The 24626-nt window shown below is 54.1% G+C and overlaps 4 protein-coding genes across 4 annotated transcripts in view; 1 reads left to right on the forward strand and 3 right to left on the reverse strand.

Annotated features, from left to right (window-relative positions):
* LOC122391232 (nascent polypeptide-associated complex subunit alpha, muscle-specific form-like) overlaps window positions 1–4568 on the forward strand; it is a 21049-nt gene extending 16481 nt beyond the window's left edge. Inside the window, exon 3 of the mRNA XM_043384971.1 lies at window positions 809–4568. Coding sequence (XP_043240906.1) covers window positions 809–2607 — 1799 coding nt within the window. The 3' untranslated portion in view covers window positions 2608–4568. The remainder of the gene's footprint in view (window positions 1–808) is intronic.
* Window positions 3717–12503, reverse strand: LOC122391234 (serine/threonine-protein phosphatase 6 regulatory ankyrin repeat subunit C-like). The gene is made up of 5 exons (XM_043384975.1): window positions 12232–12503; window positions 8497–9206; window positions 6206–6449; window positions 5729–5970; window positions 3717–5463 (listed from the first exon to the last, which is right to left on the reverse strand). Exons 2-5 carry the CDS (start codon window positions 9085–9087, stop codon window positions 5149–5151), a joined length of 1392 nt encoding a protein of 463 aa, XP_043240910.1. The 5' UTR covers window positions 9088–9206; window positions 12232–12503; the 3' UTR covers window positions 3717–5148.
* A 1909-nt stretch (window positions 12504–14412) lies between these two features.
* On the reverse strand, window positions 14413–19835 carry LOC122391256 (nascent polypeptide-associated complex subunit alpha, muscle-specific form-like). The gene is made up of 4 exons (XM_043385009.1): window positions 17735–19835; window positions 16972–17141; window positions 16131–16239; window positions 14413–15598 (listed from the first exon to the last, which is right to left on the reverse strand). The coding sequence occupies exons 1-4, from the start codon at window positions 19812–19814 to the stop codon at window positions 15450–15452; spliced, it is 2508 nt and encodes an 835-aa protein (XP_043240944.1). The 5' UTR covers window positions 19815–19835; the 3' UTR covers window positions 14413–15449.
* A 344-nt stretch (window positions 19836–20179) lies between these two features.
* Window positions 20180–22801, reverse strand: LOC122391259 (transcriptional regulatory protein AlgP-like). Its single transcript, XM_043385013.1, has 5 exons — window positions 22579–22801; window positions 22126–22212; window positions 20999–21895; window positions 20553–20726; window positions 20180–20187 (listed from the first exon to the last, which is right to left on the reverse strand). The coding sequence occupies exons 1-5, from the start codon at window positions 22721–22723 to the stop codon at window positions 20180–20182; spliced, it is 1311 nt and encodes a 436-aa protein (XP_043240948.1). The 5' UTR covers window positions 22724–22801.
* Window positions 22802–24626: the final 1825 nt, after the last annotated feature.

The following is a 24626-nucleotide window of genomic DNA, read 5'->3' on the forward strand; positions in this document are numbered from 1 at the left end:
TAACTATGACGGCTGCGGCAGCTCGTAGGCTCCTAAAGCTCGTGTCTGTGGTATGGTGAGCCAGGCTGGGGGTAGCTCCAGTGGGGAATGTGGCGCATCAGACGGCCACCGAGCGCTGAACTGACGACCAACGTTCAGGGCTGTGTAATGTTATATCAAGTATAAATAATCAATGAGTCGATTACCTGTTTGATACTCGGAGGCCGACCAGATAAATTTGTAGCAGTGAAAGCAGTGGCTATAGATGCGTTTTGGCTCAGTTAAAGGAGTTTAAGCGTCGTATACCCAAAGAAATTTCGAGATTTAGTGAAAAAGAGATAGCCTTTTACCTAACTCTCTGAGCTGCCGATGGCTATAAGAATCTCGCGTCCGCAGCAATGCTTATCATGCTGGTAGGCACCAATAACGACTCTGTGTTGAATATGCATGCAGAAAAGTGACTTAACCCTCCGATTATGTAAACCGGGAGTGAGTTGTTGATCTTCCAAACGCCAGCATGATTAGTCAATTCTTCAAAAGAGACTAGGTGAGCCCATATCAAAGAAGACTCTAAACGAGCCGTTAAACCTGGCTGCGGTACATCGGCTCTTTGCACCTGGCTGAATTTGCAAATCAACTAGAATAACTTAAATATCGGATCGAACAGCTGTATCTCGTCTCTCGTAACCATCCCCGTCTGTCATCTATCGCGTTCCGTAGTTCGCCGCACCAAACCTCGGAGGCGGCCCCAATAGCTAGCCAAGATTATGTGAACCCACTGCCTAGGCTCACACCCCGCGCTGATCAGTCTCCCTCCGTGTCCCCACAGCCCAGACTCACACCCCGTCGCCTTTGGAGCCCGGCCTACCGCCCGGATCGCTGCCTCTCACTCCTGACGAGCTGGAGAGGCGTCAGTTCTACAACACCTACAACGCCTGGACCGGCATCAACATCGCCGCCTCCCTCGGCGGCTTCTTCATGCTCCTCATCCTGCTGCTGCTCTACAAGTCCAAGTGCAAGAGGCGCAGCAAGTACCCGCCCTGTCCCAGTGTTGAAGATGGTGATGTGAGCCTGCTGGAGCCGTGGGATGTCACCTTTCTGGGTGGCTCCGTGGCGGACGGTCTCAGTCTCGGCTCAGGACGACATCCGCACAGTTCGGACTCGACGCCGGCCGGCACGGTGCGGGGCAGCAGACACTCGCTGGCCGGCGGACGGGGTAGTCGCCAGTCACTGGCCGGGGGAAGGGGCAGTCGGCAGTCATTGGTCGGTAGTAGGAAGTGTGTGTGCTCGGCGCCCGGGTCGGTACAGCGTCTGCCGCGACGGCCCCGGCTATCCTCGGGCGGCTCCTCAGAGGCCGGTCACCAGCTGGAGCTGCGCGTGCACCATCCGAAGCGGCGCGGACCGCCGCGCTACGCCTACAGCTTCGACGAGAAGGCCGTGGTGCCGGAGAGCTGGTGGCAGCGGGTCGACATCAACGTCATCCAGCCGACTCCGAGCGTCACCCCGTCGGCGAGCCTGCACTGCCTGGCGAGCTCCGACCAGGAGGCGGACGGCGCGGCGCCGCCGCCGCCACTCACCGTGCCGCGGCTCGACCTGCCCCGGCCGCGGCGCGGCTCCGCGGTCAGCTCCTCCGACCTCACCGACTTCGACGCGCGCAGCATCGGCTCCGACTCGGTGTTCCTGGCTGACGACGACTGGTCGTCGTGCTCGGAGGCGGCCAGCCCGTCGCGCGGCCGGCGCCGCTGGCCGCTCTCGCGCCAGGCCAGTGTGTGTCTGGAGGACGACCTGATCCCCGAGCTGGAGGAGGCGCCGCTGCCGCCGCCGCGCTCGCCGCCGCGCACCGAGCTGCTCTACGTGCCGGGCATGGAGCCGGGCCTGCTGCGCGCCGCGCGGCCCGACGGCGGCGGTGCGCCGCGGCCCAGCTCGCCGCAGTTCCTCACCGTGCCCAGCGTGCACGGCACGCCGCGATCGCCGCCCGCGCGCCGCTCACCCAACTTCCTCTCACCGCCGTCACCGACCTACGGACCGGCCAGGTCGATGAGCCCGCCGCCGCCGGCGACAGTCAGCCCGGCGGGCCGCACCCGGCGGCTCGGCGTCGTCGGCCGACAGCCGTCCATCTGCCAAAGCGTGTCGCTGTCGTCTTCGTCGTCGTCTTCGACGGCGTCGCTGCACCCGGCGTCGGAGCCAGCAGCGCCGCCTAGCGGAGAGGAGGCCAGACTGGTGGTGGTGGAGAGCACCGCAGAGGGAGGCGCCAAGGAGGCCGGCGCTGGAGCCGAGACGGCACCGAGGACTGTCAGCGAGGGCAGCCTGGTGACGCCAGCGACCGAGCGATCCAGTGACGTCATAGATCCTCCTGATGACGTCAGTAGAACAGACGCGGGAGCTGCTGTTGCTGGCAGGCAAAACTCAGAGGCCGACCAGTCATCCTTTGAACTAGTTCTTTCCGTACCCGTGATCACGCCGCCGCAGCCTGCGAGTCCCTGCTCACCCACAACGGAAGAGCCACCTAGTGAGAGGCCAGTGAACGATAGCCTTGACGATTCTCCTACAGAGGGCTCTGTTTCGTTAGTGGTACCGGTAACGGACTCTGGTGGAAACTCGCGTGATCGCGCAGAAACCTCCTTCTGAAACCCGAGATGTTATAAAGCGACTTTTTGTGTATCGCTAGGCAGTGACTTTGGCCAGTGCACGCTCAGTCCTTCAGTGTTATCCCTCGCTGTGGTGTACCAGAGTTTGATAATTCACCAATCACGCTTCTAAGGACAGCAGGTGTCTGTGCAACGAAACGCTCGAGAACATTGGACATTGGTACGGATGTTTACAGAAGAGCGGTACGAGCTGTTAGTGCTCAACTTAGTGCAAATCCTCCAGCAGAGCACCGCGGGTGTGACATTGAACGCTGCGCGGCTCCCCGCTTTATCTGTCCCGCACATGACCCGAGCCTGCCGGGGCCGCAGTGTCCCAGGATGCCTCGGTAGCGCCACCCATATCAAAACTTGATATTTTCCTATCACTGAGACGGTATTTGTGACGAATGTTCCTCGCGGTGCGATATTCTGGTAGCTGGTAGGAGCTGTTGGAAGACGCGTGTGGTATTTTTACGGTGTCGTGTACCACAGAGGCAATATACTCGGTGCGCTGTTAAAACGGTGGCGCACATTGTTAAAACTGGGACCGTGTCGGCGCTTCATGTTTCAATGCTGTTGACGAGAAATGCTGAGTGTTACTGCTGTCGTAGGAAGACTATGTTTCTCGGCTGCTGTCAATGAAGCCATTTGCACTGTCCGCACTGACGAGTTCCCGTCACAAACACCTGCCTTCATCTTGAATTCGTGAGCCACCCTTACTTTCTTAGCTACATTTATTGTCATTATTATTTGTTATATAGTTACAATAGACGAGATGCAGCTGTGTTTGACCGAGCGTTAGGTGCACGATTGTTGGCCGTTGTTTGTTGCGTTTGTTGCTATCATCGCGCGGTTGTTATCATTATCAGTATCACCTGCCCGGGACGGTGTGATGTGTTGTTATGTTGGTATGAACATGTCCGGCACTGAAGTCATCAAGCCGTAAACTAAGTTATTGATGTGTGCTACCGACTGGTTATTGTATTTTTGTTGAATTACATGGGAGACAATGACAATATTTAGTGTTGGCACGCACAAATGCACGTTCCGAAACAAAATAGCACTTAATTGGAGCCTTCAAAGGAACAAAACATGCGTCAAACACTAAAATATAGTTCACACATGTATTTGTAAGCGTTACACAAGCATCCGCCTTGTATAATCGACAAATAACGATAATAAATAAACGGATCGTACAAAAGTTGCACTCTGAAGTAATACCACAGCTCTCAAAATGGCACAGGACTCCAACTCTGTAACAGCAGATGATGTTCTGACGGTAGTGTTGAACTACAGCCCAATGCGCAGACGGGTAAATGTAAGAAACAGCGCAACACACTACGGGTAGATAGCATTGGTGTGCCCAAAGTGGTGCGCTCACCAGCAACTGAATCGTGAAAATATAACTAATTTGATCAGCGCATTACAGCCACGCAAAGGCAGATTGGTTTTGGACAAAATCAGAAACGTCACTATATAGCAGCTATGCAAAAAAAGAACGGAAGAATGTCTTTTAAAAAGGCAGGGTTGCAACAGGCAACACCTGCAAAATGCTACAATTATTGCAATGTATTTTTAGACGTAGTAGTAAGGGCTGGCTTCCACTGTTTGTTTTCTATATCATGTCCTGTGATCCCACGTAGGAAAACCTAATGACTAACAAATTATCCCGACAGAAACACGCACAATATTATCCCACCCCACAGTCATCACTATTGCTCATTCGTGGAGGACCCTTCGTCACGAATACAGCCGATAAACACAAACAAAAATCAGCTCCAGAAACCGAGAGCGCTGATCACAACTGAGATTCTAACTGTTCGAGAGCATGTCGCTCCTGTCCCACATGTAAACAAGCATAAAGGAAATAGTTCACCCTGAAGACAATTACTTGGCTAATAAACCAATCTTAAAATATCCTGAATTTTCGGGGCTCAGGACGGCCTTAAGTAGCGAAAGAGACAAAAAAAAACGTGAATTGAAACACTTATTACTGCAGCACGATAACACCTAGCCATTCCAGGATTAGATCAGTTATGCAAAAAAAGCAAAAGGCTTCAGTCTGGATCTGGGGAAAACATTTGATCGATGTCAATGAATACAACATTGGATTTCATGTAATTGATAATCATTAAGTCGAAAATGACCATAAACTTTGATTTTATCAAAACTTTTTGTTTCCTTCAAATTAAGGGTTTCAATTCACGTGCTTATTGTAAACTATTTCCTTTAAGCTATTGGCGAGCGCTCGTTGAGCACGCATCAGCCCGAGAAACTATACAATCTAAAAATATCACGACTAACGTATACGGACGATGAAAATAAATATCACACTCGATCGAAACTATGTGTCATGGTCGACCACAACTGATAGTCAAGGAGAAAAATATAAATATAAGGCAGCATGCGGTATCAAAAATTCTACGGTGGCCCGATTAACTACTCGGCTCACCTACGAACGCCCCTCCCGCCGACCAGCAGCGGCCCGATCCCAGCGCCCCTGGCGGCCGCGCACAGAACCTCAGTTTCCGCTGGCGGCCACTCACACCGTCTGGTACAGAAGGAACTGCTGCAGCTCCCTGGGGAGCTCCAGCAGGGCGGCGCCGTGCCGCAGCCGGCGGCCCATCGCCCGCCGGATGGCGTCACGGGTGAGGGCGAGCAGGGGACGCGGCGCGCGCGCCAGCAGCAGCAGCTGCTCGCGCTGGCGCTCGGAGAGGGCGCGACTGCGCCGCAGGATGGGCGGGTCGAAAGAGTCGGCACTGGAGGCGAGCACCTCGTACAGGCCGGCCAGCTCGTGCAGGTCCGGAAGGGAGTTGAGCAGGCCCATCGGGTCCCGGAACTGGCTCTTCAGAACGACCTGTCGGAGAGAGGTAAGTAAGTAAGTAAGTAAGTAAATACAAATCAAAGGTATTAAGGCGGACGGACGGACATGACAGTCGGGAGGAAGATACAGGTCAGTTGAATGATCAGTTCTTGCAGCGGGATATTGTAGGGCACAGGCTATGATTTAACTTCCTCTCTTTCCAAACCACACACCCCGACTCACTCTAGTCTTCCTCCCATCTCCCATCAGAGCCTCTCCCACCCCACGCTCCACCCCTCCCTCCCCCACGGCTCCTCACCCTGGTGCCGTGCTGGAGCAGCAGCTGGATCACCTCCATGGACAGGTCCTGCTGGTTGGACTGCAGGTACTCGCCCAGCACGGGCCGTAAGAAATACCCGTCCTCGGATTTGACCACCACATTGGGGTCGGCGCCGGCGGCCAGCAGTAGCTCCAGCAGCACGGAGCGGTTCTCGATGTACTCAGAGCACGCCACGTGCAGCGGCGAGCCGATGATGGGTGAGTGAGCGTTCACGTCAGCTCCTAATGAGAACGAAGGAACGGAATATAACTGTTATGACATCACTTTCATCACAACTCAATCAAATAATCGAATAATAATAAGATGATAAGCCGGTAAAAAGAGACATAAATAATTCATATATTTCAATAGGTTTTTCATCCCTACAAACAAAACCAACTTGAGTTTATTTCCACTGGTGGCTATACACCTGTACCTATACTGTATAGGTATGCGTGAGCCTCCGATCCCACTCACCTAAATCGATGAGCAGACGAACCATGTCCACGTCCCCTTTGATGATGGCCAGGTCGAGCGGCGTGGGCTTCTCGTAGTCGCACGGATAGTTGACGCGCGCCCCGCTGCGCACCAGGAAGCGCACCGTGTCCCGCTGACCCGACATGACCGCGTAGTGCAGCACCGTGCGGAAGTCGTGCCGCTCTCCGGCCGTGCTGTTGACGTCACCACCGTACTGGACGTACAACTTTACAGCCGGAAGACCCTGCGGAGGGCGGAGCGAGGGAGGGGAGAGAGAGACGAGAGTTCAGTGAGTTTCAGATCGGGGCGGAAAGGAGGTGGTGCAAAGAGGTTCGGAACGAACGAGGAAGAACAATGCAAATCAAGGTGATGAAATGGAGTGAATGGTGTTATTGTGATGAAATTTGAATATCCTGATTAAATGTATTTTGCTCTGGAAAGTGTGATTAAATGTGCTATAACTTCTACTCCTTCGTAGATAATTCGTTTTGTTATGCATCAGTCATGCATCAATCGTTGTTGTCACTTGTAGCAGTATTTCGTTAGCAAAATAATATTATTTATTCTCTCTAAACTAGAGGTTAGAGCTGTCTGAGTCGATAAGTCAAATAAGTTTGTCTTGTATAGCACGGCGGTGCCGCTCCAATGGCGTCTCATTACACGTTACAAGCCTACAGGGTGTCCCATAAGTTCGTTCTCACCTAAATTTTTAGTCAGCACGTGACCATTCGCGGCGATTGAGGGTGATTCGAGGCCTACCAGTCTGTAGACAATGTCCATCGCTAACTGGACGCACAGTCAGCAAGTGACACCGATGATTTGTCGGGAGTCAATCATTGCAAGTTTATCCTCTTTTTTGTCAGCTCTCAGGAGTGAGCCATGTGGCCAAAACTGTGTGGCGCCAAAGTGGCCATCAAAAAGGTCAAAGGGTTAGAAAGTTGGTAAGCAGACTTTTCAGGATGGATTACCAGCTGTCTAAAATTGTTCTTACGGGGTACATAACTCAAGGTGACTTAAGCTATGCTTACCGGAGGGCTCAAAACAGTCAAAAACGTCTTAAAATGGCCAAACATGAGTTTCGTTATGCCTGAGGCTAAAAAACTAAAGGGCTGAGGACATCAACCAGGTCATCTGGACTAACTAGTCCACGTTCGAGATGAAACACCCGTCCAAACCCGAAAACAACCCCATAAGGGCGAAGGAGGAGGCCTCCGTTTCGTCCCGTTATGTTCCTATGCGAAAGGCCAAGGTCACGGTATTGTGGGGTTATAGGCGTCCAGACGCTGACCAGGTTGCGATTGGTGTCCCAGAAACAGCTTTGGGAAGCATAATGCTTTTCCAAGAAAATCTAGGAGGAGTTTCAGCCCTCAAGCTGAACTCGAACCGCGAGTATGAACACATTTATAGAGGAGAAAATGGCATCCGAGAGGTCGTAGGCCCATCTTCAGGCAAGACAGTGCATCAGTGCACAGGTCAAGCAAAGCTTAAAAGCGGTGCAAGGACAGGCGTTTGTGGCCGCCGCAAGACCACATGCCAGGCACCTCATCGGATCAAAATTTCATAAAAAAATTGTTGGGTATGCTGAAATTTAGGCTCGTCGAAGCGTAGCGCTGTTCCAGCCTCGAGGAGCTCACGGCGCATGTCAAGTCAGTCTGGGTTAACTTTAAGCCTGCTATGCAGCCAAACATGCCGGTTGGCATGCCGCAGCATGTGTTCATGTGTTTGCCTATTAAATGGGGAGCACATTGAGGGGTCATAAATACCGTAAGGTGGGGCTATTTGAGACAGTGGGGCTATTTGAGACAGTATTTAGAATTGTTATAAAATAAAAACCGTTTGAAATTTATGCTTAATTTTTGTTCAGGCGATTTACCGCTCGATTCCACACCTTCCTGAGCAAAAATATCACATAAAATTCAAACGCTCCTCATTTTATAGCCATTTTAAAAACTGTCTCAAATAGCCCCACTGTCTCAAATAGCCCCACTTTACGGTATATCAAAACGCAAAGTACTCTGTTTCACATGCAAATAAAATGTGAGAACGAATTTATGGGACACCCTGTACGCGGGCGACTGGCTGCAGGAGGGTAGGCTGTACCGCAATACACACCGGCTCGGCGGGACAGTCTAGTTACAGGCATCGACGCTCAGCACGGCAATAGCGGCAGAGGCAGAACTTCTTTGACTCGTGTTTCGGCTCTTTTCGACTGATGCACGTGGCGTGAAACAATACTGACATAATAATGACCGTGACGTCATCTGTATCCCGTGACCCCGCCGGCTACTCACGTCGGGCTGCCGGGCGGCGCGCATCAGCTGACTGAGTCCGGCGCGGTCGGGCGCGTTCGGGTCGGCGCCGAACTGCAGCAGCAGCTCGGCCCACTCGAGGTCGAGCGGGTTCAGCAGGCTCAGCTCGGGCCCCAGGAAGTAGGTGGCGTTCGGGTTGGCTCCGTGCTGGAGCAACATCCGGGCGATGTCCAGGTGTCCGTGTTTGACGGCCATCCGCAGCGGCTCGTCCACCTCTCCGCCGTGCAGCTCCGTGAAATCGACCCTGGCGCCGAACTCGAGGAACAGCGCCACCATCTCGGCGTAGCCCTTCTCGGCGCACAGGTGCAGTGCCGTGTGGCCCAGGTCGTCGGCGGCGTTGACGTCACAGCCGCGGGTGAGCAGCCAGCGCGCCGCCTCCGGGTAGCGCTGCCACACGGCGTAGTGGAGCGGACGCAGACCCAGCGTCACCGGCGCGTTCACCTTGGCTCCGCAGGCGATCAGGATGCGCATCTCGTCCAGCGGCGCCGAGCGGGTGATGCTGTCAGCCAGCGCGCGCTGCAGACACGGCTCGGGGGCCGGGGACGGCGACGGACGCAGCACCTGAATTGGCATGGTCGGGCCGGACTGGGCGCAGAGAGTCTGATAAGGTGGCGAAACTGGGGCGATTTGATGAGACGCGACTTCGCTGCTCAGCGTGTTGTCACTGAGGCGGCTTGGGCCTTATATTTGCGCTGAAAACAAAAAGGACTTTGTCAGGAGACTTTCCATTAGGTCAGCGGTCGTAAAAGCATCGAACTGTGTTGGTGAGATAGTTTTTTGATAGTCCCTTCATTTCAATATCGTACTTGATCAATGTATGTCGGAGAGCTACTGACAGCCTGTGCTGCAGCCCATCAGCATTGTGACTCACGAACCTATGATATCTTACAATTAGAAGGTGAGGGAAGGCAATCCAGCGATTACATTGAAATCCAGCACAGCAGCACAATTAAGATGTAAATATGGAAGTCCTTGAATAGTTCGCCACACTGTGCTACTGGGAAACCGTCACCGAATTTTCCCGCTGGACGTGCAACGGCTGGCAGTGCCGTAGCGTCGTCACAAAAGTGGATCGCCGCCGGGTATTTCCAGCCGCCGGCTGCCTCCAACACCAACACGACCACGTAATCGTTCCCAGGAGCGGGCAGCAGCGTCGAACGCTGCGACGCAGCCGAGTTGTGCAACAACGGACAGGCTAGGAGCTTACAGGCGTGGTTTTGAGGCCCTTGTTTTACCGTGTGAGATCGTTCAACACAGCTGGAACATAATGTCGAAATCAGCTGTCACTTCGAGACAAATATACTAGCTGAAGACGGTTGAGCCACTGAGAATTTCACTTAAATGAGTCGGCCGGTACAAAGAGACGTTTCATGGACGGGTCTTGTCGGTAAAATGACTCATGACTAGTCTAACAAGCGGTAGCTCCTCTTGTCACATGTGGTTTAACCAAAGCCTAACGTTTATCTAGACATCCACCGCAACTTTCAACAAACAAACCTGACTTTAACCGAGCTCCATCTCTTTTACAAACTCTCCCCGGCAGCTGGCGCCGGAAGATTGCATAACCGACGCAGCTGTTGCAATTCTGGCGCAGTGCGACGGTCCAGCTGTTTGTAGGGGATGGTAGGTTGTAGTCGCTCTGTCTGCCGAGGTATACGTCGGTCTGGCCCCGAGCCAATCTGACGAGAGATCAACGCCTTTTCCTGCCGTCCCACCGCGGCCGCGCGGTCTACTCTCAGACAAAGCAGCCTGGACCCCGGGACTGTGCCGGCCTCAGACGCTAACAAAGACTCAGACTGGCCGCACCTGGCAAGGATAGACAGCACCACGCGGTCGACATCGCTGCTGCATTGAAGAACAAAAACGGCGTAGATGCGGTGTAGGGAAGAGATAAGTCGGCAAGAATTAAAACGATCCGTCCTTTTCCTGATGTAAATACATGTGGCTGCCTTGATAAAATAAATGTGAAGCTAGTACCCTAGACAGGTGATTGCCGTGACAGCCTGTGTCATAAATGACTGAGCCTCGTTCCGATTCTGCAGACAGACACCAAGACCAAAATACAACCTTGACATTCGACGCATTGACAGTCTCTGGAGCAGCTGCCAAGTCTCCCGTACTCCCGTCTCCTCCCATCGCGGGCGGCAGGCGGAGCTTAGCGAGCAGTGGAGAGGGACTTCTCCGTCGGTCTACAGATCAAACAGGGCTATCAAAGACTGCTGAGAAGCCGGTGCAGTAGTGGGGCGTTCCACCTCTCATATCGTTCCGATGGCGCCTCTGACAGAGACGGCGTCAGGTCACCGACCGGGCCCACGCCACCAGTTGGCACGGCCGACCAAAACAGCCCCTGACGTCGGTCTTCTCAGTGACCTCAGTCCCGGCGGCCACCCGTCGGATACAAAATGACACGGGGCGGCAGTGGTCGTCCGTCGTGACCTGACACCACAGAGACAATCAATTCGACAGCCGAACGAACCGCCCACGGCTATGTGCGCAGGAGACTCGCACCCCGCGGGGCGTGGCGTTACATCTTGGACCGCAGCGGCGCGGCGGAGAGGTAGAGTCTGACTCTGTTGATAACGTCTTGGCAGACTCCCAGCTCGCGGACCGAGTCGGGGCCGCTAACCCACGTGTGGCGTCACGGAGACCCAAACAAAGAGTGACCTCGGCCGTATCGACACGAGACCCGCGGCGACATTTCGAGAGTAGCTGGCCGTGCCTTGCGCGGAAACCCAGGACGGCACCTGAATGTAGTCTCTCCAGGTAAAAAACCTACGACAGTTTCGCCCTACTAAAGGGATTTACGCAGTAGCATCTTCCGAAGGAAAAGGTCACAGTATTTCCGCCCGTCTATCCGTCAATGACAAGGTGAAGGACGAAGGTAAACATTTGACATCAAATCATCACCGACAGACGGCTCAGCTTTTTGACGGAGGCCTCAGGTTTTCAGGCAATTCATTCGTACGTGACAATGCAATTCGGCGAACAAGTGCAGCGACGCACCAGAAAAAAACACAAACAGAGGCCTCTTGCACCAATGCTTGGATTATTTTGCATCGTATACCCAATCCAAGACTCAAATGTGACAATTTGCGTTTAAAATTTACCAAGCACCTGTAGGATTATGTATTGGGCTATTGCAAACAAATTTACCACCGTTTGATTAGCTTATTCTGAAACCGGTTTTTCGATTTTACCTAGCTAGGTAGTTTGGTGCAAGAGGCCTCAGCTTGATATTGACAGCACGTTTATCGCCTTTTACATCATGAACCCCGGCAGTCCTTGTTCATTTAGCACGTGTATAAATGTTTCGATTTGTTACGTTTTAAATATAAGTGCTAGGCACAACATCACAAATGGTTGACTAGGCTAATCTGCAAGATAGCCACATCATCGCATGACATTGCCATGTAGTTACCCATCTTCTTATTGCAGTGATGGAAACGTTCTTCGATTATATGAATAAGTGAATGAAAATCGGACGGGAGGGTTCACACTATTTATGACAGTCTATAAGTAAAGTGGAGTGCTCACGTTTAGGTATAAAACAAAGGCCTGTTAGCACAGGAGCCCGGACATCAAGAGAACACGTGAACTTTATCTAACAAAAACAAATAAAAAATTCCCTTTATCAGTTTTATGACTTCCGTGGCATGTCAACAGCACCCCCTTATGGTTACTCGACTTCCCACGGCCACACTCCCCAATAACACTCACCTTTGTCCGATAAGACAAGCGAGACGTTGCTCTCCTCCCGGGTTCGAGACTCCAACTGTCGAGGCCGACAGCCACGCAGCAGAGGCGGCACGATGTTCGCTAAAGGCGCATGGCGAATTGCGCAGATCGCCGACCTGGGCGGCCCACGTGACACGACGTTGGCACCGAGCCAGGGCGGCCGCGTCGCCAGCGATGAAGCAGCGTCGTCCGCGACGGAGCTGTTTGAGCCCGTTCAGAGCGGACAGGGCGGCTTCGTACGGTGTCGACAATGGAACGGCACCTTTGTTTCGCAACAACGATAATGATAATAAGCAATAATTGCAAAATTGTGGGCTGTGGCTTTCAACCAAAGAAATGGTATCTGGAGTGATATGTAGGTAACAACTAACGAACTAGGCACTCTTCGCCCTTGTAAGCAATGTCTGCGAGATTTGAGCGCATGCCTTTTCATCCTGAATTGGGCGGTTCGCAGAGCCCCATGCGGTAGACCATATCCCTTGGAAGACGACAGACAAGGTACGGTACTTTTTAGCAAAGTAGTCTTGGCGGTACCACTGTACGAAATTCCATTACGAGTAGCGCACCCGAGTTCGGGTGCTGTCCTGAGTCATCACAATTCCTTTGAGCTCCAGTGATTTAAAGCATCAGATTTTTTCGTCAACAACTTCCGACCAATGCTTGTTAAAATCACAAAAGGCACGAATGAATTAAGAATGAATGGGTATTTCCCGGGTCAGTAATGTGAAAAAACTTTCCCGCAACATGATACCTAAACATAACTTCCCGGTTCCCTTGGCCAATGTTCCGATCTGACCGGCTTTGACCTGACTTTGACCTGAGGTCAACACCCAAGCTGACATTAGCATTCGACAGGGCTGTCCGAGACAAACGCGATGCGACCAGCAGTGTAAAAATTATTGCACTTTGACCATTTTTGCCGGCTATTTACCAAACACCGGAGTCCGGCCCCGGACTTCCGGTCATGAAGGTGACCTCAGAGAGGTCCACCGGTTGGCGGTTACCCCGAGACAACTGAGTACCAATCACTGCTTCTCGCAGTGTCGCACACGTTTGTTTTTCTACCGCAAGGCGTACCGAATCGACAGGACCATAGCATGATAGGGGATGAGACGGTAAGTGAGTGGGTTATATCTAACTCCTCAGACAGTAGGAATATGTAGAAAACAGGTAAGGCTTATCATATAAAATATTGAGTGCGACGTGCGCGCTGGAATCCGATGCCAGTCGGCAATTATAAGTCCTAAGGCTAGTTCCCTACACTGGCGGATCCTGGGGGGGGGGGGGAGGGGAGATTGGGGCAACTGCCCCCCCCCCCCACACACACACACAAACACACCGCCCGAAATGGATAACAATTTGCGTTTTTACGAGAATAAAACAAAACCAAACAACTTTTATTAGAAAAAGTTTGCTTTTAAGTGCACAGTAGTGCGCGTAGTGCGTAAGGGATCGAAATATGATGTTTTTGAAAATTGGAGAAAATTTTTGACGGGTATGCCTCCGCAGCATACAAGATCGCCTTTCTGGATCCGCCAGTGGTTCCATATTCCATATTGACCGCATTTGCACGAAGCCTAGGCGTTTCCAACATGCGTCGAATAGCCGCGGTGTTTCACCACGCTCTGACCTTGTGGGTTTTCAGACGGCGTCACAACACACGCACGCGGCCCGCGAGTGCAGTAGGTATTTTTAGCTGGACCACGTGGGTAGGTGCCCGTACCAACGAGGGGCAGGTACCAGCGGCGTGGGTCCTTTATGCTCGCCGGGTAACAAAGCCGGCTGGGGCGCGGTAAATAATCACCAGAGAGGGCTGGCCGACTTCTGCTGACGGACAAAAGACGCACGATGCGCCCAGGTGTAGGTGCTCGGTGGGCTTTGTTTGAGTGTGATGTGGATCAACACTGGTAGCTAGAGGGTGATTGACGTCGAGGGCTAAATATGTAGCGCATACACATTACACATACGCAGCTTGTTGCCAATGACGGGGAGTTCACAGGGCGTACAACTGACAACAAATAGCAGACCAACGCAGCACACGACGGGCGGCAAATGGCAGGCAATATGAAATCAGGCAATACGTGGGTGTGAATGCTATTGATATCAAATCACGATGCATATGCGTGTTTGTATTAGTACAAAAGCAAGGCTTTTCAAAAGCAAAACAATCCTACTTTCTCCATCCAGGATCCAGCTCGACCAACAGCAGTGTTTCGAGAATTTCCTTTAGGTGACAGTTCTTCAGTTCGAACGTCCATTTATTCTCGCTACGACAGCTGAGCACTAAAAACCGAATGTGGCGGAGCGTATAATGCCTTCTCCCCCTCCAGTGGCAGGCCATCGGCGCCAGTCGCCAACAGCACGCCGTGGACGTGATTTTGTTATCAAAACGGCTCGGCCGATATTGAATTATTCAGTTTAACGTTAGTAGGTATAGAAAATGTAACATACTAAATGTACTTTCATCATATATTGAGACATCTCCACGAAGGTCGTATATCCACATCTGCTGAGACCGAGGATAGAAACATCAGCAGCAATTTTAGTATCATCGCAGCAAGCGGCACGGCTCGGCATCAGTCTGCCGCGCCTGCCACCTGGCGGCAAGCCGGCGGACTAGAGCTCCGAGCAGCACCCGCTAGAGACCATGTCCGCTGCGAGAGGAGGCTAGGAGGCCGATGGTGCTCCTCTAGCGCGAATGAACGGCTGGGCACCACGTCCAACCCACTGATCGGGGTCCCAATGTGTCCAGAGGGAATCCCGAGGGTATGTACAACACCGCTAACACGTCAGGACGCTAATCCCAAACATTGCTAGCAAATCGTAAGAAAGTAACTAGTTGTGTCATTGGTCGATGCCTCGAGTCAGCTTGGTTACAAAATACTTAACATTGTACACTACATAACTATAATGCCGTTGAACATGCTACGAGAAAGCATCTATTGAGTAGATTCAAGGCATCAAGCAGGAGCCGAATTCTACCAGCGTAATCGAAATTTCAAAAGCGTTCATCCGCTACTGACACGCATCAATTCTAGCAATACGTGTGCTCGACATGTTCTAGCGGCGGCTCATTCCACAGCACTCCTCCAAAGCAGAAACGAAGAGCTCACACACTCACGCATCAAATATATACAACAGAGAGATATTGGTACGTAACTACCGCGTCCCACCGTGTTTCGCCGATGCTCAGTCGCGTCTCACAGCGGCGCGGGAGGACGTGCGCCCGGCAGCCCGGGGCACGCGGCCGCCGGCGGCTGGTAGAACTGCAGCCCGCTGCGTATGTGGTACATGGTGATGAAGAGCAGCATCTCGACCGAGCCAGTGTTCTCCACGCGGTACACGGCGCCTGCAGGACGGAACGGGTTTTGGTTAGACGAGGCACATACCTGAGTCAGACTGGACAGCAGACACAGAGCCTAGGTGAAGCCACAGATCATCATCATATCGTTCTGAGAGCGCCATCCGACCAGCCTGCCGGCCCACACCCGCACTCAGGTCGCAGCCACTGTGTAATATTGTTCGTGATAGTCGAGTCTAAAGTTCGCGTCGTGAAATAAACAATCACTTTCCGGCCATATTGTTCCAAAGATGCCAAATGCTGAGCCGAGAATAATAGAAGTGACCGATCTGCTCGAGACGGTGAGCCCAATTCGACTGCCCGGCCGCGCAGCATCGGTCGTCTACACATCATACGTCACACATACGTCATATTAGTACCTACACGTCATATCATGGCACCAATCAGAAGCGGGCCAGGATAGGCGTCACAGGTGAGGAACGAGGGCCATATCAGGACATTCTTAGTGGAGTAGGGGGCTGGGAATGAACTTGTTCCACACTGAGAGCCAAACCCGATACAGACCGAGTTCGTCACTCACCGGGTCCGACGCTGAACACGTCCTGCTGGCGGAGCGGGTGGCTGCTGACCAGCTGGCCGAGCGAGTCCGACAGCACCAGCTCCCCCTCGCCAGACATCACCACCGCGTGCTGCCGCAGGGGAAAGACGGAGAGGCCGTCAGTATCGATATAGATACAGGAGGGCGTCAGAAATGATACACAGACACAGGGGTGGTCAGTACCGATACACAGACGGAGGGACCATCAGCGGCCAACCAGAGCACCCGAGTGCCTTTGACTGGTCTTAGCAGTCCCAGCGTATAATGTTGTAATGTTGCGGTTGGTAGTGTTAACAACGGGTCAGTTTTCCGGGTAGATTTTATTCACCAGGAATAGGAGACGAAGCGACTATTCCAGCAATGCTGTGCCAATACATTCTGAATAAATGAGACAAAATAGCACGAGAGAGAGAGAGAGAGAGAGAGAGAGAGAGAGAGAGAGAGAGAGAGAGAGAGAGAGAGAGAGAGAGAGAGAGAGAGAGAGAGAGAGAGAGAGAGAGAGAGAGAGAGAGAGAGAGACAGAGAGAGAGACAGAGAGAGAGACAGAGACAGAGACAGAGACAGAGACAGAGACAGAGACAGAGACAGAGACAGAGACAGAGACAGAGACAGAGACAGAGAGAGAGAGAGAGAGAGAGAGAGAGAGAGAGAGAGAGAGAGAGAGAGAGAGAGAGAGAGAGAGAGAGAGAGAGAGAGAGAGAGAGAGAGAGAGAGAGAGAGAGAGAGAGAGGAAAGAGAAGAGAGGAGAGAGAGAGAGAGGGAGTGAGAGAGTGAGAGAGAAAGTGAGAGTGTATGTGAGACAGAGAGTCGCTACGGCACTTACCACCGACTGCCAGTGCACGGCGGCGTCGGCCTTCCGACCGCCGGGCGGCACCCGCACATAGCCAGCCGACACGCCCGGTGAGGCATACAGCCGACACGACTCGGCCGAGAGCGCACTGTTGTCCTCGGTCAGCCACCGCTGGGCGGCGTCCACACGATGGACTGTGGACACTGTGGATGACGAGACGGGTCAGCGCAGGTGGTGGTATTCTGATAGGTGAGTGGAGCATGGTAGGATAACGAAAGACAACTCTTAGTAATTCTGGGAATGGTTGGGGAATTTGTTATAAGATCAACAGCTCGCCAGGATAAGACATAATTTAAGCGTGGGTTACACCAGGTGACAGTTTAACTCAGCTGCGTTGGGAAGAAGATAAGGAAAAAGTCTGGACTCTGAGAAACGTCAGGTCGAGGACAAGTCTAATCGCGCCAGATAAGGGACATTATCTGGTCAGGTAATGCCAGAAGCGGTTACGGCCAGATGCCGACGGAAAATAGCAACGGAAAAGACAGCATTGGACAGTACGGGGAACAGGCAACAGCGCTGAGTGGGCGATATTAGGACGCTTGTCAATCAGCCTATCTCGTTCAGCGTGAACAAACTTCCAGCACACGACAATACAAAACCTAACGCTACAATTGTCAGCAAATTAGTTCAGTCTTTCTTTTCACATTACCAAACGAACCTAAAAATGCAAGCTCCCTTTTAGGACTTCCAGCCCGTATTCTGCCCGCGGTTTGCCACTCACGGCGGTGTCACTCACCGGCTGTCGCTTCCGACGACTGTTGAACGAGGGCTGGAGGCGGGGGCTGCTGCGGCATGGGCGCCAGGAACGTCCCTGGCGGCACCTGGTACGGCATTGGCACCGGCACGGCCGCAGCACCGGCGGCTGGTGCGGCCGCGGGCACAGCGGCTGGTGCAGCGACTGGTGCGGCAGGTGGTGCGAAGACTGGTGCCGCGGCTGGTGCTGCGGCTGGTGCCGACACTGGTGCTGCGACCGGAGCTGAGGTTGGTGCGCTGGCTGGTGCAGGAGCCGGCGCGGCGGCTGGCGCGGCGGCCGGCAAAGGCTCCCTCTCCGACTCGAGAGCGGCAGTCGTCTGATCCGTCTCCTGTCGCCTCTGGGCTGCCGCTCGGGCTCCGCCCCGGCCCCGGCCCCCGCCTCGGCCCCGGCGGGAGGCGCCTCTGGCGGCCGCAGCGGAGGGGCCAGGGGCGGCAGCAGACGGGCCGGCAGCGGCGGCCCCGGAGGTAGCCGCGCCGTCCGAGGACAGCGCGCCGCCTCCCCGCCGACTGGTGGTGGGTGTGGCCGCGTCCGGCGACCACTGCAGCTCAGCGGGCACCTGCACCGGACTGGCGGGCGCCGGCGGCGAGTCACGCCGGGCCGGCAGAGGCGGCGTCCGACGCAGCGGCTGGCGCTTCCTCATGCTGCGCGTCAGGACGCTGTCATTCAGCGACTGACTCGGCCCGCTGCCGCCTGTCTGCCGCGCCTTAGCACTTCGCAGCACTATGCTCCCGTTCAGATCCACGTGGGACGGAGCGGCCCTTCGTTCAGGCACCTCCGTACCCCTGGGTTTCTTTGCACTGTTATCGCACCCCGCCTCAAATGTAGTCGGCGGCCGGCGTTTGCGAGTGCTGCGTCTCAGCACGCTGTCATCCAGCCCGGCGGCCGGCTGCGCGGCTCCTCCTGCGCGGCGACCTGACACACTCACATCCAGCTGCGCCGCCCCCGTCGGCCCCGGCTCCGGCTCGGGAGCAGTCTCCACGGCGGTCGTCGCAGCGGCTCTGCGTGAACGCCCGCGGCCACGGTTGGCGACCGGCGCTTCCTGAGGCGCCGGCGTGCTCGGCTCCGCAGCAGCCGGCGCTTTCGTGCGCGGAGCGCGCCCGCGACGCTTCGGGGCCGGCGCTGACGGTTTGGCAAACACGAAATCCCCCGCCGCCTCTGTAGCGGCTGGCGGAGGCGCGGGTGGCGGCGGGGAGGGCTCTCGCGGCGGCGGGGACCTGGGCCGCCGCCGGTTTGAGGCCGGTTTCTGGGCTGGTGGCGGTTCGGGCTCCGACACGGGCGGGGATGGCGACCGGGCTGGCGGCGGTGGCGGCGGCGCGTCCTTGGGTAGAGCTGCCGGTTTCCGGCGGTTTGCGGTCGCTTTCTTCCCAACTGGGGACGGAGACCGATCTCTAGCCTGCGGTTCGGTTGGCTCTGCTGTGGCCGGCGGTGGCTGTTGTGGTGCTTGTGCGTCCTTTTTCGATAGAGCTGTGGGCTTCCTGCGGTTTGCCGTCGGTTTCTTTCCCACTGGGGACGGAGACGAATCTCTGGACGACGGCTCAATCGGCTCTGCAACCGGCGGTGGCGGTGGTGCTTGTGCGTTCTTTTTTGGTAAAGCTGCCGGTTTCCGGCGGTTTGCGGTCGGTTTCTTTCCCACTGGTGACGGAGACGCATCCCTAGACGGCAACTGCATCGGCTCCGCAAGCGGCGGCAGCGGTTGCACGTTCTGTTTTGGCAGAGCTGCCGGTTTACGGCGGTTTTTCTTCCCCACTGTTGACGGAGACACATCCCTGGACGGCGGCTGGATTGGCTCTTCAGGCGGCGGCGGCGGTTGCACGTTCTGTTTTGGTAGAGCTGCCGGTTTGCGGCGGTTTGCGGTCGCTTTTCTGCGGATTGGGGACGGAGACACATCCCTGGACGGCGGCTGGACCGGCTCCACAGCCGGCGGTGTGGGTTCCCGGGGCGGCGGAGCTGCCGGCTTCCGTTGTTTCGCTGCTGACCTTTTCGGCGCTGGTGGTTTCGGGTCCCTGTAGGACTCCAGGTCCGGCAGGTGCGACATATTGGAGGGCGGTGGCGATGGCGGCATTTCAAACGAAGGCTCCTCCGCTGCGGCTGGGGCAGCTGGAACGCGACACGACTGTCAGAACGCTACATGGGCAGAGACGCTACCTATTAGTCTAGCTGAGTCGTATGCAAGGCTTGTGCTCTCATAAATTTATTAAGGCCCTGATATTACCATCTGCTACCATCGGTGACATGGGTGAGGCCAAGGCTCTAGAACATGTGCAACAAGGTCATATGTGCAAAGTTGTCTTGGGGCCATGAAAGCGACGGATGAGACCAAGATGCGACAAATGGCAAAGCACTTGATGTCATCGTTCAACCGACTTCACAGGTCGCAAAACATGTACGTGAACAATGACATCAACGTAAAGATACGTAACGTAAAGGTTAGTTATCTTGCAACCACGTCACACAGCGTCACGGTTCGCATTCAGACATTCCATCCTCCAGTTCATAAACAGAGAAAAACTTCTATAAAAAAAAAATCGGCCACGAAGACCGCTGCGACCACATATCTTCTTTTACCTGTTGTAATCAGCTAGCAGTATCGTACTGTCGTGCAAAGGCAAAAACTACTACGCTGGGTCACCCAACTTCTGACCCAACATGACCTGACCCAGCATAGTAGTTTTTTTGCCTTTGCACGGCAGCGTACGCTTCCTTACTTTACCAATCTCAACAGTCATCACCCTGTTCCCACCGTTCCTGCCCCACACCCCACGCCAGCCCCGGGTCAGCGTCACAGTGCCTCTGGCCATACCTGGCTGCTCGGTGGCAGCGGGCCGGCGGCCGGCGGCCGGGGTGGGCACGTACTCCGAGTCGGCGCCGTCCGAGGTCAGGTCGCCCGGGGTCGACGTGTCCCGGCTGCTGCTCAGGTCCAGAGACGACTCTTCCCTGTACATCAGCCGGGCAGCCCCATGCGGCCTGGTCCGACCTGCGGCAACCAGAGGGGGTCAGAGACGGCCCATTGACATAGGACCAAGCATATCAGGTACCCTGGATCAAATGATTTGTCATCCATGCTTGCATTTCAAAGCTAACACCAAAAATTAAAAAAAAAAATGAGTGTCTAAGCCTCATTAAACAATATACAAATTGGTTACATGAAATTAAATTATTTAATCTTCCATAGCACGAACAAACTGCCCTTAACACGCACTCCTGCGTGGCCAATCACGGCGCTCTAATTTCTCTACGTGAACTCACCGGGCGGGGGCGCCGGCGCCGACCCTAGGTCGAGTACGTCGCCCTCGTCCTCCGACTCGGAGTGTATGGCCGCCCTGCGCCGGCGGCCGGCGGCCGGCCGACGCGCCGCCGCCGGCTCCCAGTCCTCCCCCGTCGTATCCGGTGAGGTCTCCAGCCTCAGCGCCGACCGGGCACCACCGCGAGCCGCCTTCTTGCCCCGCGCGGCGGCCGGGCGCGGCGTCGGCTCCTCCCCGGACGTATCGGCCACGACCGGCGCTCGTTTCCTCGCCCGCCCGGCGGCTGGCGCCGCTGCCGGCTTTTTACCCCGCTTGGCGGCGGCCGGCGGCTTGCTAGGCGGGACAGCGTCGTCAATGATCCGCGACAGGCCGGCGGCGGGCGGCACGACGCGGCTCGGCGCCGGCGCCGCTCTGGGCACTGGGAACACCGTCGGCCTCACGATGGCCTCTGACGCCATGCTATCCACCGACATACGGTCTACCGACACCGGCCTGCAGTTGGATAAAAGGTCCGGCTGCGGCGGCGGCGGCGGCGGCGGCGGCGGCGACGGCGACCGCGCGACCGCAGCCGGCTTCTTGGTCCTCTTGGCCGCCTTGGGAGGCAGAGGCACGACAAACACCTCCGAGGCGCCGCTCGAGTCGCGGTCCAGGGCGGCGCTGTCGAAAAACCCCTGCCGGCCGGCGACCGGTACCGACTTGGACGCCGGTTTCTTGCCGGCCGTAGCATTGGCAGTGGACGCGCCAGGGCGTGGAAACTCGGCCTCCAACAGACCAAGAACTCCAGATGCTGCAGCCGTAGCCGCCTTCGGAGCAGATTTTGACTTTCCTGATGTCGTGTTGGCTTTTTCGACCGGAGCTTTCTTTGGTCTACCGGCCTTTTTACCCGATTTTACAGGTAGCACTGCAAAAAGAATAAGGAAATAGATATTAGAAATAGATATTAGAAATAGATATTAGAAATAGAGAATGTTACAACGTGCAATAAGTCTACTGTTACTCACACAACACCTTTCCGCGATGAAGAAAGCATAACTAAGCATCCTAGACAGACCAGTTCATGGTATGCCACAGCCAAATGATATGGCCTCTGCCCTCCAGCAGAACGCTGATTGTTGACATCTTCGTATTTACCGTCATTGAGCAGGCTGTCCACTTGGCTCTTGGCGGCCGGCTTGGCGGCGTGTCCCATGAACGATCCATCCGTGTCGGAATGGATCACTGTTGGAGCAGGAGGGCGTTATCAACGGATGCATGGGAAGCGGCCATATGCTGCTCTACAATAGCACAGGGAAAATACAGGCGAGTGTGCAATAAACATTCAACCTACTTGGAGTGCAAAACATGCATTGAATTGATTTTCCGTGAAAACACGCTTCAATCGATTTATAATTCATACAGCTTGATGGACATCACAATTCTAAATGAATAACTTAACATATTTGTAAAAAATGGCAATGTTCTGAACACATTATCTAAAAAGGTCACACAGATGGCGACACCACGACACAAACACAAGAACACGGCCTGAACCACTAAGTCTGCAGTCCATAATAAAATGCAGAGGAACAGCGACTCAGCACTCACCGACGTCATTGTCGCTGACATAGCCGGCCTGCCACCAGTACTTTGGTTTAACTGGCGGCAGCTGGAGCGAGTCATCCAGGAGTGAGCCGCGCAGCAGCGGCTCGCTCGGCTCGCCAGTGATGGCCGCCCAGTCGAGGTCGTCCATGGTTCACTGAAGACCCACAACAGGGTTGGGGACTGTGATTAGAAAGCTGCATGACAGCTCTAACTTGTCGGCCCTATAGCTCAGCTGGTAGATATCGGAAACACGGCGGAAAAGCTAAGTTTGAGAACCTAACAATGTCGCTCGATTACAGATACCACAGAACCATTAGGTATATGGAGGAGTTGCTAGAGTCGGAGTCCACACTAAGCAGAGCTTGTTGCGCACACCGCGACCTCATGATCACGCGATTTCGGGTTGAATCGCGAAAATTTAGGTGTCCAAGTTTAGCGTGGCGTCAAAGCAGGATGCAGCCTGGCCTACTCAATTGACTCCAACTGGCTGCGGCTGCTCTCACCAACCATCCCTGTCAGGTGCCTCAAATATCGAGCGCTGGCCGCAGAGGCGACCCGAACCCGAGTTCACTTCTGACTACTGAGTACTGGGAGTCCAACGCTCTGCCAACTGAGTTACCTATGGGACAGGCAAACCTGAATACCAAGTTTGGCATCTGTCAGTTGCCCCTTCAAATCCCTTATTGCCATACCTAATAAAAGAATGACAATGCCAAAAATCTTGTCAGTGTGGAGTTGTGGACGCAATGAGACTGCGTGTTGTGTAAGGCGAATTTACTGTGAAATGCGGTGTGCCAGGTTATAGCTGGAGCAGGAAGTTTGTGGAATGGTGCAAACAGCAGATCCAAGTATTGTATTGCTATGCTCAATTGCTCAACCACTGTGCTAGCCGATATTGCCCGGGAAAAAGATGCAGAGAACGACACTACAGGATCAGCAAGGGGCCAAAAAGCTTAACAACAAACGGGTACATGAACAGAAATGCAGAATCATTTCATTATGTACCAAAAGTCCTACGCTTTGTTGGGTGCTGGCTGGTCAAGACTTCCAGCCTGATAAGTGCAGATTAGAGTAAATCTGTCACCTTAGCTGGTGTCTTCAACCATGTTAACACGCGCAGTGGAAGGGTTGCGAGTACTACGCCCAGTGGAAAGGGAGGCGGATGTCGCCCCCCCCCCCCTAAGATCTTGGCTTCCACTGGAGCTAGAAAGACGAAATTTGGAGGGTAGGTGGGGGCCCTGGGGAACTCTGTTGTGTGTGAATTTCATGACTCTTGGTCAATATCTTCAAGGTGAAATGAGGCCAAATGTGGTCAAATCCTCCATATGAGCGACTTTTTTGCGTTTACACGCCGATAACTCAAAAAGTTACCATCCGATTTTCTTTTTCTTTCACAACACGAAAGAACATACAATTGTGAGTATGTATGGTGAATTTCTAGTTAATCTAACAATCAATATGGCAGTTAGAAGCCTGCTAAGAGTAAGATAACATGTCGCCGGCTGAAGCGGGATCGGCCGACGCGGGAAACGCGGCAATCACAATTTTGTGTTTACACGCACATAACTCAAGTTTTTACCTGCCGATTTCCAAAATTCTTTAACCATAAGATTGCCTGTACATTTCTTAGTCTTCTCACAAAATTTGACGCGAATCGAATATCATCAGCGGTAAGGAGCGCGATGTAAAAAGACGGAACCGTCCCGTCCCGGCACAGTCTACAATTCAGGCGGCGCGTAACGGCCGTCGCCGGCAACCGAGTCACCGCGCCGCCGCGGCGACAGGATGTTTGACTTTACAACGCCAATACTAGAAAAGTTGTGAACCGGTTTTCTTATTTCTTGCACGAGAAGATTCAATTCCAACCAAATCAATTCTGGACAGGTAGCCAAAATTTCACTTTTATACTATGTTTGCAGAGTGACTTATTGGTGAAAAACAGGAGGGGTAGGCGAAATCCGCCCCCCCCCCCCTTCCTTGGTTTTTATTTTCTTTAGGTCCGCAAAACAGCCGGATAAATAAAAGCCATTCATAAGATATTCTAAGACCTC

This window comes from Amphibalanus amphitrite, unplaced genomic scaffold (genome assembly GCF_019059575.1).
Source record: "Amphibalanus amphitrite isolate SeventyFive unplaced genomic scaffold, NRLGWU_Aamphi_draft 000427F_arrow, whole genome shotgun sequence".
Lineage (NCBI taxonomy): Eukaryota > Metazoa > Arthropoda > Thecostraca > Balanomorpha > Balanidae > Amphibalanus > Amphibalanus amphitrite.